General features: G+C 38.1%; 1 protein-coding gene across 2 annotated transcripts in view; it reads left to right on the forward strand.

Annotated features, from left to right (window-relative positions):
• NRG3 (neuregulin 3) overlaps positions 1 to 13,055 on the forward strand; it is an 871,038-nt gene extending 857,983 nt beyond the window's left edge. For both annotated transcript variants that reach the window (XM_054036194.1, XM_054036195.1), the window contains exon 9: positions 9,979 to 13,055. In XM_054036194.1, coding sequence (XP_053892169.1) covers positions 9,979 to 10,486 — 508 coding nt within the window. In that variant the 3' untranslated portion in view covers positions 10,487 to 13,055. The remainder of the gene's footprint in view (positions 1 to 9,978) is intronic.
• Positions 13,056 to 14,726: the final 1,671 nt, after the last annotated feature.

Consider the following 14,726-nt stretch of genomic DNA (forward strand, 5'->3'; position numbering starts at 1 on the left):
ATTTCCTGTGACACTTTATGAATTCCTACCACATTCTCACTATTCAGTACAAATGTAGGGCCAGATTCTGATCTCCCTTACATGGTTGTAAATCTGGAGTAACTCAGTGGGAAAAAAAACAAAAAACAGATTTGCTCCATTCTAAATGTGATCAAAATTTAGCCCCTAGTAATTTCACCTTCCTTCTTTGGTCACTGTTCTCAAAGCCTCCCGTTCTTTTGTCTAAAGTGTGTGCAAACATTTTGAATCCCTCCATATGATGTTGCTAGCTTTTACTTTATGTTCTTTGGGTGCGTGTCTTTGGCAAAATCCTCTGATCTGGTGACAATTCCTAAATTGTAGATGGCTCTTCAGCAGTGCTGTGTGTTAGTCTTTTTGCTTTATCCATCTGAGCAGTCTGATTAACAGAAACTCTTCTCTGAATTCTCTCTTATACATTCAGCCCTAAAAAGACAACATTCCTTCCATTGATGTCTCAGTATATCTGTTTTATTAACTGGTTCTGTTAGTTTATGGTGGTGGTTTTTGGTTGATATTATATTTTATTGGACTTGATCTCTTTTTTAAAGTAAGTACCCACTGGAGTTGAAATTTGAAAAGGGTTCAGAAAGGAGCCACAAAAATGATTTGAGGTCTGGAAGTGAGAAACTTAAGCTCAATCTACTTAATTTATCAAAGAGAAGGTTAAGACATGACTTCATCAATATCTATAAGTGACTACATGTTGTGAAGGTTTCTGACAGTGTGTTAGTGGGGAAGGCTTTAATGTAGCAGACAAAGGCATGACAACACCCAATGGCAGAAAACTAAAGCTAGTAGAAAAATCTCAAAGTGGAAATGAGGTGCAAAATTTTAATGGTGAGGGTAAATTAACCATTGGAATACAGTTGGTCAAAAATGTAATTTCTGTCCTTTGTGAATTTCTGAGATGTAGACATTTCTTTTTGTCCCAAATTAGGTCAAAAAGTAAAATTCATAGAATTTTTCACAACATGAAATATTCTGCAATATTTCATTCAGTCAAAACACTTCATTCAGAAAAGTCAAAACACTTTATTTCAACTGTTTTGACATTATTGAAACAAAATGTTGTGATAATTTTTCACTAAAAATGTGGATGGAATCAATGTGTTGTTGCTAAACTTTTTGATTTTGTCAAATCATTTTTTGTCAGAAAATGCTGATTTGACAAAACCAAAGAATTTTGCAAGAAATTTATTGATCAACTCTCTGTTAGAGCAACTTACCTAGGGATGTGATGAATTCTCTGTCACTTGGCAACTTTTAATCAGGATCGGATGTGTTTCTAAAAGTTATGCTGTTGTCTAGGTCATCCAGAAGATAGTGGCCTTGACTCAAAAATTAGCAGGTGAACTTCTATAGACTGTTTTATGTGTGAAGTCAGACTGGAAAGATTATCACATAGGGCTGCTCTGGCCTTAAAATCTTTGAGTCAATGGACAACTCCTTGGGTATCTTACAGGCCACAGAGCTCAGGGGGCCACTTGGGCCAGGTCCTGACCCACTTTTTGTCTGAGTAGCACAGGGTTTTCATAGATTCATAGATTCTAGGACTGGAAGGGACCTCAAGAGGTCATCGAGTCCAGTCCCCTGCCCTCATGGCAGGACCAAATACTGTCTAGACCATCCCTGATAGACCTTTATCTAACCTACTCTTAAATATCTCCAGAGATGGAGATTCCACAACCTCCCTAGGCAATTTATTCCAGTGTTTAACCACCCTGACAGTTAGGAACTTTTTCCTAATGTCCAACCTAGACCTCCCTTGCTGCAGTTTAAGCCCATTGCTTCTTGTTCTATCCTTAGAGGCTAAGATGAACAAGTTTTCTCCCTCCTCCTTATGACACTCTTTTAAATACCTGAAAACTGCTATCATGTCCCCTCTCAGTCTTCTCTTTTCCAAACTAAACAAACCCAATTCTTTCAGCTTTCCTTCATAGGTCATGTTCTCAAGCCCTTTAATCATTCTTATTGCTCTTCTGTGGACCCTCTCCAATTTCTCCACATCTTTCTTGAAATGCGGTGCCCAGAACTGGACACAATACTCCAGCTGAGGCCTAACCAGAGCAGAGTAGAGTGGAAGAATGACTTCTCGTGTCTTGCTCACAAACACCTGTTAATACATCCCAGAATCATGTTTGCTTTTTTTGCAACAGTATCACACTGCTGACCAATATTTAACTTGTGGTCCACTATAACCCCTAGATCCTTTTCTGCTGTACTCCTTCCTAGACAGTCTCTTCCCATTCTGTATGTGTGAAACTGATTTTTTTCTTCCTAAGTAGAGCACTTTGCATTTGTCTTTGTTAAACTTCATCCTGTTTAACTCAGACCATTTCTTCAATTTGTCCAGATCATTTTGAATTATGACCCTGTCCTCCAAAGCAGTTGCAATCCCTCCCAGTTTGGTATCATCCGCAAACTTAATAAGTGTACTTTCTATGCCAATATCTAAGTGGTTAATGAAGATATTGAACAGAGACGTTCCCAAAACAGACCCTTGTGGAACCCCACTTGTTATGCCTTTCCAGCAGGATTGTGAACCATTAACAACAACTCTCTGAGTATGGTTATCCAGCCAGTTATGCACCCACCTTATAGTAGCCCCATCTAAATGGTATTTGCCTAGTTTATTGATAAGAATATCATGCGAGACTGTATCAAATGCCTTACTAAAGTCTAGGTATACCACATCCACAGCTTCTCCCTTATCCATAAGACTTGTTATCCGATCAAAGAAAGCTATCAGATTGGTTTGACACGATTTGTTCTTTACAAATCCATGCTGGCTATTCCCTATCACCTTACCACCTTCCAAATGTTTGCAGGTGATTTCCTTAATTACTTGCTCCATTATCTTCCCTGGCACAGAAGTTAAACTAACTGGTCTGTAGTTTCCTGGGTTATTTTTATTTCCCTTTTTATAGATGGGCACTATATTTGCCCTTTTCCAGTCTTCTGGAATCTTTCCCGTCTCCCATGATTTTCCAAAGATAATAGCTAGAGGCTCAGATACCTCCTCTGTTAGCTCCTTGAGTATTCTAGGATGCATTTCATCAGGCCCTGGTGACTTGCAGGCATCTAACTTTTCTAAGTGATTTTTAACTTGTTCTTTTTTTATTTTATCTTCTAAACCTACCCCCTTCCCATTAGCATTCACTATGTTAGGCATTCCTTCAGACTTCTCGGTGAAGACCGAAACAAAGAAGTCATTAAGCGTCTCTGCCATTTCCAAGTTTCCTGTTACTGTTTCTCCCTCTTCACTGAGCAGTGGGCCTACCCTGTCTTTGGTCTTCCTCTTGCTTCTAATGTATTGATAAAAAGTCTTTTTGTTTCCCTTTATTCCCGTAGCTAGTTTGAGCTCATTTTGTGCCTTTGCCTTTCTAATCTTGCCCCTGCATTCCTGTGTTGTTTGCCTATATTCATCCTTTGTAATCTGTCCTAGTTTCCATTTTTTATATGACTCCTTTTTATTTTTTAGATCATGCAAGATCTCGTGGTTAAGCCAAGGTGGTCTTTTGCCACATTTTCTATCTTTCCTAACCAGCGGAATAGCTTGCTTTTGGGCCCTTAATAGTGTCCCTTTGAAAAACTGCCAACTCTCCTCAGTTGTTTTTCCCCTCAGTCTTGATTCCCATGGGACTTTACCTATCAGTTCTCTGAGCTTACCAAAATCGGCCTTCCTGAAATCCATTGTCTCTATTTTGCTGTTCTCCCTTCTACCCTTCCTTAGAATTGCAAACTCTATGATTTCATGATCACTTTCACCCAAGCTGCATTCTACTTTCAAATTCTCAACGAGTTCCTCCCTATTTGTTAAAATCAAGTCTAGAACATCTTCCCCCTTAGTAGCTTTTTCAACATTCTAAAATAAAAAGTTGTCTCCAATTCAGTCCAAGAATTTGTTGGATAGTCTGTGCCCCGCTGTGTTATTTTCCCAACATATATTTGGATAGTTGAAGTCCCCCATCACCACCAAATCTTGGGTTTTGGATGATTTTGTTAGTTGTTTAAAAAAAGCTTCATCCACCTCTTCCACCTCGTTAGGTGGCCTGTAGTAGACTCCTAGCATGACATAACTCTTGTTTTTTACCCCTTTTAGCCTAACCCAGAGACTCTCAACACTTCCATCTCCTATGTCCATCTCCACCTCAGTCCAAGTGTGTACATTTTTAATATATAAGGCAACACCTCCTCCCTTTTCCCCCTGTCTATCCTTCCTGAGCAAGCTGTACCCATCCACACCAACATTCCAATCATGTGTATTATCCCATCAAGTTTCAGTGATGCCAACAATGTCATAGTTGTATTTATTTATTAGCACTTCCAGTTCTTCCTGCTTATTACCCATACTTCTCGCATTTGTATATAGGCATCTAAGATACTGGTTTGATCTTGCCTCCCAGTTTTGTCCTGACCCTCCTTTCTCTCTGCCAATATAGCCCACACTCCCTCTTGTTTCCGACCCATCTCCCAGGTCTCCATGTTCCCCACTTACCAGTGGGCTTTGCTCACCTGTCCCCGCCAAACCTAGTTTAAAGCCCTCCTCACTAGGCTAGCCAGTCTGTGTCCAAATAGGGTCTTTCCCCTCCTCGAAAGGTGAACGCCATCTCTGCCTAGCAGTCCTTCCTCGATTAGCATCCCGTGGTCAAGGAAGCCAAAGCCCTTCTGGCGACACCATCTTCGCAGCCAGGCATTCACCTCCATGATGCATCTGTCTCTGCCCGGGCCCCTACTTTTGACAGGGTTGCAACATAACTCACTCAAAATTGGCATGACCACCCCTCCGTCATGACAGAAGGGCGGCCAGGCCAAACCTGAGTGGTGCTCTGACCAAATTTGAAAGAAATGGGAGTAGGAGCTTATGGACCAAGGGAATCATGTGTGTGGTTCAAGTGTTGAATTCTATCATGAACCCCAGATACCATAGGAGGTGCTTAAGAAATCCTTGTATTGAATAATCAACTAGTACCAGCCTGTACTGGTTTACATTTTAAAGGGTAAAACCCTGTAAAGTGCTGAGCAACTGAGCTAAATCCAGAAAAGCATGCACACGCACAAAAACTCACACCCACATAAATTGTGTGTGTGTTATTTGTTTTCATATTTATATATATGGATTTCAACCCTATTAAGACATTGACCCTAGTCACTGGAATAATTTGTAAGTAATTCCATGAATGTTCTGAAATTTGTTATTTTTGAAGGGGAAGAGCAGTTTTACATTTTAATCTTGAAAGCTAATGTGATTTCTTAAAAGAGAGCCCTTAAAAAGGAATTGTAATAATGGTTCAGGGTTAGGTGTGATGATACATGTGATTCTTTGATTTCCTTTCTATCATACTGTTTTGTTCGTTAATTTGATTTTATTAAAATGAACTCTTCAAAAAACAATGTACCAAGTCTTTGCAAAGCATGGTGCAGTAGGTTGAAAAAAGTGTCTGGGGTTGTTGTTTTTTGGAGCAAAATCATACAAATGGTTTACATTTTAAAAAATGACAATTTTTGTGTGATGTGTTTTGATTTTTTAGTGTTTTGTTTTGTTTTATTTTTAAATCTCTTGTTCTTTGGAGTTTCAGCCTGGACCAAACACAAAGGTACAAACACAGTGACAAAAACCCATTTCTGATCCCCAAAAAGATACCAGAAATCTCACAGTATTGCTATTCCCTTGAGATTTCCAGTCCAATTGACTGTAGCTCTCACAAGGAAGTCGATTCCTGCAAAAATGTTTGTTAAGCATTTCCCCCCCAAGTTTTCCAGATAAATATTTGAACTTTTGATTGCATAGCAAACTCTACAATGTACTCTGCATCTTCTGGGGCTCATTCATCAGCAGTTCTGACTACAGGTTAGACAGAGATTGCACATTCATCTTTGGCAAAGGAGAGCTTTTATAATTGCTTATACCAGGCTACACAAATGTACTCCATCTTCTGAATTTTCTTGTCTTTTCTTGCTTGGGGAAAAGTGTTTGCTGCTTTCAAGAAATGCCAGGTCTCATGATTTGAAATAGGGCCCGACAGTTTAGCATTTGTTGAGCAGAGTTAATATCAGTTGATTAATTAGTGCACCCCGCTAATTAAATAGTAGAGAAACCTGTTCTAAATTAGATCCATAAACAAACAAAGCATCTCCAGGCCATTCACATCCCCAGAGACTGACTGTGGTCTGAGGGTGACAGTTTATTTTTGATTAAGTGACCAGCATTTTGACTGCAGGTTATTCAGGTGACAGCTTTTTTACATTTCAGGATATTAACTGTTATGGGGTGTATGGAATCCTGGTGTGTGTGTGTGTGTGTGTGTGTGTGTGTGTGTGTGTACACACACAAAGAAATGATGCCTTGTGTGTGCATATTTATAATGCCTAATCCAAAGACCACTAAAGTCAATGGAAATATTCTCCTTCGTCTCCCCGGGTTTTGGCTCAAACCCAAGATCTAGAGCTAGTTTGCTGTAAAGTTATTTGTACTGTGCAGAAGATAACCCATTTCAAATGTAGTTCTGCCAACTTATTTTGTATTAAAATAAGATAAAATATATCTTAAAATGTGTCTGGATTTGGAGAGGGTAGCATACTATGTTTTGTTCAATTTTATTCTCACTCAGCACCCCAAGAATTACACAAATAAAACAAGTAATTATTATTACTTATTTTAAATGTTTATTAATTTCTTCTTGTGACTCTGTTTAATCAAAGGAGGGGAAGAGAGGAAGGGAGTTGCATTCCAGAAACACAAAAAAGTAAATATAAAATGAGTTTATTTAGGAAGATAATAAGTATTTTCTTTAAGGGAAAGTTGTTTAAAACGTATCATTCTGTATCTTTATAATAATGCCCTATTTTCTGTGATTGCTCTGGGTCTAGTTCTGCTCCCAATAAAATCAGTAAAATTTTGTTTGCTGTTTCAAGAGCAGGATCCAGCCCCTACACAAATGAAAGTTGAGCCTCACTTGTTCAAATCTTATTTCCCTACTATTTCCCTGCATCTGCTCACCCACAAATTGAATGCTTTAGTCCAGCTTTGATCCTTGATTGAAAACCACATGGACACAAGGGAGGGATAGCTCAGTGGTTTGAGCATTGGCCTGCTAAACCCAGGGTTGTGAGTTAAATCCTTGAGGGGGCCATTTAGGGATTTGGAGATTTAGTTGGGGATTGGTCCTGCTTTGAACAGGGGGTTGGACTAGATGACCTCCTGAGGTCCCTTCCAACCCTGATATTCTATGATTCTATGAATTTCCAGTGCAGGATCAGAACATCTGCTTGTACTTAAGGAGGATCCATGGAAATGTGCTGAGCATTAAACGTGTTTGCCATTTTGGGGGTCGAAATATCATGACTTGAGTCCATATTATGGAGTTGGCAAATTTTAACATTTTCATATCAATATCTGAGTTCATACTTGCTTATGCTAGCGTATCATCACTAGATGTGAAATTCATTAAAAGAATTCACTCCCTTCATTTGCAGGGTGCAGCCCAGAAAGTATATTTAGGGGCTGAATTATCAATACAAATGAATAATGCAACTGATGAGACCACTCCGGCTATAGTGATTTGAAAGTAAATATGGTAAACAAATGCAAAGGAAGCAAGAGTGGGCACAAGTCAACAGGTCTGCACTGTTTTGTTTTGTTTTTATTTATTTATTAAGATGTCCTCTCTACAGATGTATTTCTTTGATCAATATTTAATATTGATTCTTTGAAATGTGACCTACAAGTGATTTTGATAAATGGACTTGGAAGATGTCTAATTTCATTCTGTTTTTACGTATTTCTTTATCATTTTCCCAAAAGTTGTTTTGCAACTTTCTTTAATACTTCCACTGTGAAACACAAAAGATACCTCATTTCTTCAAGCAGCATCAGAGTTTGGTCCTTTCTCCCATAATTCCCTGGCATACACAAGGTATCTCAAAAGGCCTTTCAAAATCACCCAGAATGCACTGCTGCTGGTATTGGGCAGGAATCTTTGGGATACAGACCAGAAAGCACTATTGTTAAATCAATTCAGTGTGGTGTTAGTGTAGAGAAAGGGTAGAATTGCAGGACCACTGCAATAACACATGCCGAAGGTGGATATGCTGAATTGTGTATACAAAAATCAATGTGCAATAATCAAGTTAAGTATATTCAATGGAACACTAGTGAACATGTGCTTTAGGGAATCTGTTCTTCTTTTTTATTAGTTCTCTAACTACTCATACCAAATGATGTACTTAAGACCAAGTGACATGAGTTACTTAAGTACATGGAGTAGTCCTATTCAAGTCAAGATGGTGACTTTTTTACTTCAATACCTAGTTGAATCTGGACCTTGAAGTGGGAACTCAGAAACCTAGTAAGATTAAATTACATTAGGACCAAATCTTGCTTTCCTTACTCTTGTATAAAGCATGTAAGATTTTGCCTTTATCTTGTATATTTAAATAGTGACGTGATAATGTGACAAATGAAAATGAACTTTCAATAAAGATGTGGGGCCTGAGTCTGATCTCACTTTCTCTGATTTCACTTTAGTTACTCTTGATTTGCCATGTTGTAACTGAGATCAGAATCAAACCCAGAGTCCCTGACAATCATGGCTAATAGGAATATTAACTTATTGTACAAGCAGAGTTGTATTAATGTTTCTTATTAAAAGAGAGCTGCTGAATTTTGGCATGTCACTAAGTTTCCAAAGTGATTCAAAATGCACATATTTTCAGTGATGTTTTTCAAGTATTTGCTGCAATTGAAGCTATATTTACACTGCACTCTACTGGTGGTGGCATGTAGGGTATTTATAGCTACACACCACAGTGAAAAGCAAGCTGCATCCATGCTGTGGTGTGTAGCTACATGTGCTGTGGACGGCTTTGGCAGGGGGGAAGTGATGGGGAAAGGCTTCAGGAACGGGGAAACAGCAGGGCACTACTAAAAATAGCATTGTAGACGGGGGAAGCACTACTTGGGTGTGTAGACAGATGTATAGGATACATACTCTCAGGGTTCAGGTGTGTCTTTACTCGCCTAAGCAGTACCTCACCCCCTACATTGCTATTTATACCCATGCTAAGGGTGTGTGCAGTGTACGTACGCTGCCTGCTGCCGTGAGGTTTGTGCAGCGTAGATGTACCTTGAAAGTCAGTTTTCATCAGCACAACTGTATCCAACTTAGAAACAAAATGGAAATTTTGGTGAAATTTCACAAAAACGACAGCAGAATTGATGCAATTACATCAAAAGTTTAATTAATGTAGGATCTGGGACGTCTCATTTTTAACAGAGGAATATTTCCTAGAACCCAGTACGGTATCACCAGCGTCGTGCCATATATGACCAAAAAAAGGACCAACTTTAGAAACTTGGGTGCTTGAATAAGTGATCTGATTTTCAGAAGTACTGAGCACGTGCAACTCTCACTGATGTCAATGGGAGTGCAGATCATAAAAACACCTGGGTATGGAGTGCAGGATTGGACTCAGAATGTGTTTATTGAAGTTAATTTCTTTGCACATTCAGAACACTACCAAATTCTAATTCATACCAAAATATCCACGTTTAAAAATATTGATGCTTGAGGAAGGTGGGAATCCGCTTGCCAGATTAGGAATGTTATTATACAACTGCACATTTTATTATAAGTAAATAGCAATACTTAGCTCTCAAAGCACTTTACAAAGGAGGTAAGTAACATTATCCTCATTTTATACCTGGGGAAACTGAGGAAGATAGGGAAGTAACTTGCCCAAAGTCACCAAGCAGGCCAGTGGCAGAGGAGGGTATAGAAAGCAGCTCTGCTGAATTCCAGTCAAGTTCTCTATCCACTACACCACCCCACTTGTGACTACTCCTTGCTTCAGGAAGATAGTTTCTCAGCAGATGTTTCCATTGCTTTCATTAACCTCTCATGTCTGGCTGTCTCATGCAAAATGAAAAAGCTAATTCTTTTTTTATTATTATTTTAGGTATTCATCCACTGGTTTAAAAACTCCTCAGAATACTTCAATAAATATGCAACTGCCTTCACGAGAGACCACCCCCTATTTTAATAATGTGGATCAAAAGGACTTGGTTGGATATTCCGCATCAAGGGCCAACTCAGTTCCCATCATCCCGTCGGTGGGCTTGGATGAAGCCTGCATGCAAATGCAAAATGTTTCTGAAGTAACAGGCATCAAATGGTGCAAAAACTCCTATTCAGCTGAACTTGTCAATGTCAGTGCCCCAGTCAGCAATTGTCTTATAGCAGAACAACAGGAAGTGAAAATATTGCTAGAAACTGTCCAGGAACAGATTCGAATTCTGACTGATGCAAGGAGGTCAGAGGACTATGAGCTGGCAAGCACAGAATCAGAGAACAGTGCAAGTGAAAACACAGCGTTTCTGCCCATGAGTCCCATGGCAAAATCAGAACGAGAGGCAAAATTTATCTTAAAAAGCGAAACACACAGAGACTCGGCATTGACCAAGTGACTTTGAGGAGAGTGGGGATGGGGAGAAAAGGATCTGTGCACTCAAAGCTTTGCTAAACAGGAAAGGAAGGAAATTAAATACAAATTATTTATATGCATTAATTTAAAAGCATCTACTTAGAAGAAACCAAATAGTCGATCGCCCTCATATCATAGTGTTTTTTAACAAAATATTTTTTTAAGGGAAAGAAAAGTTCCAGGAGGTATAAAGCATACATCTAAAGCTTTTTTGGTTTGGGTTTTTTTTGGAGGGGGAGGGTGTTGTAGTTTTTTCTTTTGCAGAGTTACACATTCAGTTGCAGTTACAGTATGTTTTAGAACTGTCCTGTTTGGCTATTAGAAGGCTTGGGATATGCATATTTTTCAAAAAGGCCAAATTCATTCTTAGACTCTTTGGTTTCAAAGTAGAGCTGTGTTGAACTGTCCACCAGGGATTCATTCTCTGGTGAGCAAGTTCTTCTTGAGTAGCCTCAAATAATACAGGCCCATAATTAGCCCTCCATTCTACCAGTAGCTTGGTCCCAGATTCATAATTTTAAAACAAACCAACATACACACAAGGTCAATCTTTCCTATCTAAATTCTGAAGTATGGTTCCAAGCCACCTAAAATCTGAAGCAACTGTAAAGCCCTGATTCAGCCAGATGCTTAAGCATGTGGCTTCCTTTAAGTACATGAGTAGTCTTAGTGAAGTCAGTGGGACAACCCATGACCTTTAAGTTAGCATGTGCTTAAGTATCTTATTAAATCAGGGCATCAGAGCAGGAGATGCAATGATCGGGTGTTGCTCAGAACCACTGCGCAGCCCCATCTCATTGTGAACTGTGCTTTTTAAGTTTGGATTTTCAGTGAGAAAGGAAAAGAAGAAGAAAAACGTAGTGTGTGTGTGTGTGGGGGGGTATGAATTTTCTACCTTTGGGAACTTAAACCACATTATTTTGTCACAAAAATCACAGTATTTTGAAAATGTTATACTTTGAAGACATTTTTGAGCACTCCAAAAGAGCACTTTTAAAATATATTTTTAGTATGGTTTGTTCAGAAATCAGTTGGGGAGATACAATATGATCAATATTCAGCATATATTTGTTCATGCTGTCCTAATTTGTTTCCACGTTCAGTTTTTCCTGTCATTTTAATTAAGCATGACTTCCGCTTGTGAACTTTTAAGGCCCCTTTCCTGCAGCTGGTTTGGTACGCGTGGGTCCAGGAATTTGGAAAAACCTGTCTTGAATTTAATGAGGCTGTGCAAGGGCACATGGGCTCCACCAAATAGATCCATTTGGAGAATCAAGGTTTTAGAGAAGGAAGATCATTTCCTGATTGCAGCGTCCCAAGCACTTGCTTTCTTATATTTTCTTTTCTGTTTTCTCCTGTATCCACAGCACATGATATGCCACTAATACAGTGGCCTAAATTGAGTAATGACATATGAACTACTATTTTTAAATACAGTCTGTTTAAATTGTTTGTTTAAAAAATTAATGAACTATAGTAAATAATTACCAAATAGCCTTCCCTATTCAATGCCGGAAGACTGGTTGATTTATTAACAAAATCTACAGTATACACAAAATGTATTCAAATACGTACTCCCTTTACAGCAAGGTAATTGCTAAAGTTATTAGATGTGCCCCAGACTTTCCAGTTCACCATTCTCAAGAGTGAGTTTCCAAAATAGAACAACCGATTGGTCTAGTGCTTTTATGTGTTGAGTCGGAATAAAGCAATATTTCAACTTCTGTCTATTGAACTGAAGAAAAAAAAAAGCTGAAGGCATATGCCATTTATTTCCCCCCAGTTAGGGCATTAAGGAAAAATTAGTATTCACATAAGAAGTCTTTTTTCTAAAAAAAAGCAAAGTTGATGGAATTGTCTCATTTACACAACTTTCTATGGCTGTAATCTTTGCTGTGTGTTTTCAATAAAAATATATATGAGAGCAAATTATGATTTATGCCCCTGGATGGAGCATCATTGGTTTTGATTCCCTTCTTCAAATGTCACTTGGATACAGCTGGATTTAAGGAACGAATTCCCTGAGTGATGTACCTTATTGTTGATGAAAGCTCCAATCCTGCAATTTCATATGTGTGGGCAATGCCCTGTTCACTTCAGCAGGGCTCCATGTGGGTGCAGCAGGCTGCCTCCACTCATTGAACTACAGGATCAGTACCTAAGATACATATTTCAAAATGAAACCTTTTTAAACTAACAGAAGTCTGGCCTTATTGCCCCCAAATCCAACTACATTTTGCAATCAGAAAATGCACCCTTTGAAATGTATTGGAAACACACTGCAGGATTTCTGTTGAAGAAAGAGGCAATGCCTTTCTTAAAAGAAAGTGTTAGTTTAACACCCTCAAAAGCAGAAACAGTGGAAGAGCAATGTATTGAAAACTGATGGAGTGTCTGATTGAATAATAGATGAAGATCTGAAATGGTGAGAAATCTTCAACTCATGTTAGAGATGCTATCTTGTACTCAGCAAAGGATGTGTGACTGTTATTTGTTACCTGTTCTATTCAGTTTCAGCATGTTTGAATAGAGAGACATTAATACCAACCTTATGATAGACTAGTGTATTATTTGTTAAGAATATCATTTCAGCACTTATTGAAAGTTCTGTTGTTTCAAGAGGAAAAAGTTAAAGAAGATATAGACAGGTCACTGTAATATGAATTGTATTTTTCTCTAATCTAAGTGTTTCCCCCTCTATAGTGAATGGAACAAAATTTTCTCTGAGTTCTGACATTTTAATTATGCAGGCTGCAGAAAAGACTTCATAAAGTTTCACTTACACTACTAAAATACTAGCTCATATTTTTGTTCCATACATCCCATTGAACCCAAGTTGCTTAGAAGGGGTGTAAGTCAGTGTAGAATATAGTCTGTGCTAATAAAATTACATCTGTTGTTCAGCTGGGAAACCAAATAATAATCCTCCATGGAAGAAACTCTAAACTCATTGATGTACTCATAAGATAATTGAAATTTACAGCTGCCCTGTAAAGATCAAGTTTAGTTAGGTGTGAAAATTCACACGGGTTGTTACACTTCACCAAACTGGGAAAATAGCTAATTAAATGGTTTGAAATTGACATCTCTTAAGCATACTACTATTGAACAGAATTACAAAATATGGCCATTGTGTGTCCTAGATTTCTTGCTTCTGAATAGGTTTTCTTCAAAACAACTCAACAGCCTCCTCCCTGCCCCCTATTAGTAGAGGGGTCCCATAAATCTGAAGTGGGAAATGTGGTGAATATAGACAGACATTTTCACATTGCTTAAAAGTTATTAACCATCGGAAAACTCTTTATAATTCAATAGGGCTATACTCTGATATCCTAATTCATGTTCAGTATTCCCTTCTTGAATAGCCCCATTAAGTTCAATGAGTCTATTCATGGATAAGGTAGTATTCAAAATGAGTAAGGCTGTCAGAATCTGGCCCTCAGTTAGGGAAAAATCTTAGATCGGTGGCCAGACTCTCAATTGATGTATATTAATCTAGCTCCATTGAAGTCCATTGGAGTGATGCCAACTTACATCAGCTGAGAATCTGGCCCAAAATGATTAATCACACTGTTAAACAAATAGAATACCAATTGAAATTTATTAGCGCTGTTAAGCAATTAAAAACATTAATCGTGATTAATCGAGTGATTCAAAAATGATTCACAATTAATCGTGCAATTAATCGCACTGTTAATAATAGAATACTATTTAAATATTTTTGGATTTTTTCTGCATTTTCAAATATATTGATTTTAATTACAAAACAGAATACAAAATGTACAGTGGTCACTTTATATTTACTTTTGACTACAAGTATTTGCACTATAAAAATAACAAGTATTTTTCAATTCACCTAGTACAAGTGTTGTAGTGCAATCTCTTTATCATGAAAGTTGAACTTACAAATGTACAATTATATACAAAAAAACTGCAGTCAAAAATAAAACAATGTAAAAGTTTAGAGCCTATAAGTCCACTCAGTCCTCCTTCTTATTCAGCCAATCGCTCAGACAAACAAGTTTGTTTACATTTGCAGAAGATACTAATGATGGGTTCTGCTTGATAACAATCCAAAGCAGTGCAGACCAACGCATATTCATTTCCATCTTCTGAGTCAGATGCCACCAGTAGAAGGTTGATTTTCTTTTTTGGTGGTTCAGGTTCTGTAGTTTCCGCATCTTAGAATTAGAGCAAATATTTGTAATAAAAAATAAATATAA

Source organism: Malaclemys terrapin, chromosome 7 (genome assembly GCF_027887155.1).
Source record: "Malaclemys terrapin pileata isolate rMalTer1 chromosome 7, rMalTer1.hap1, whole genome shotgun sequence".
NCBI lineage: Eukaryota > Metazoa > Chordata > Testudines > Emydidae > Malaclemys > Malaclemys terrapin.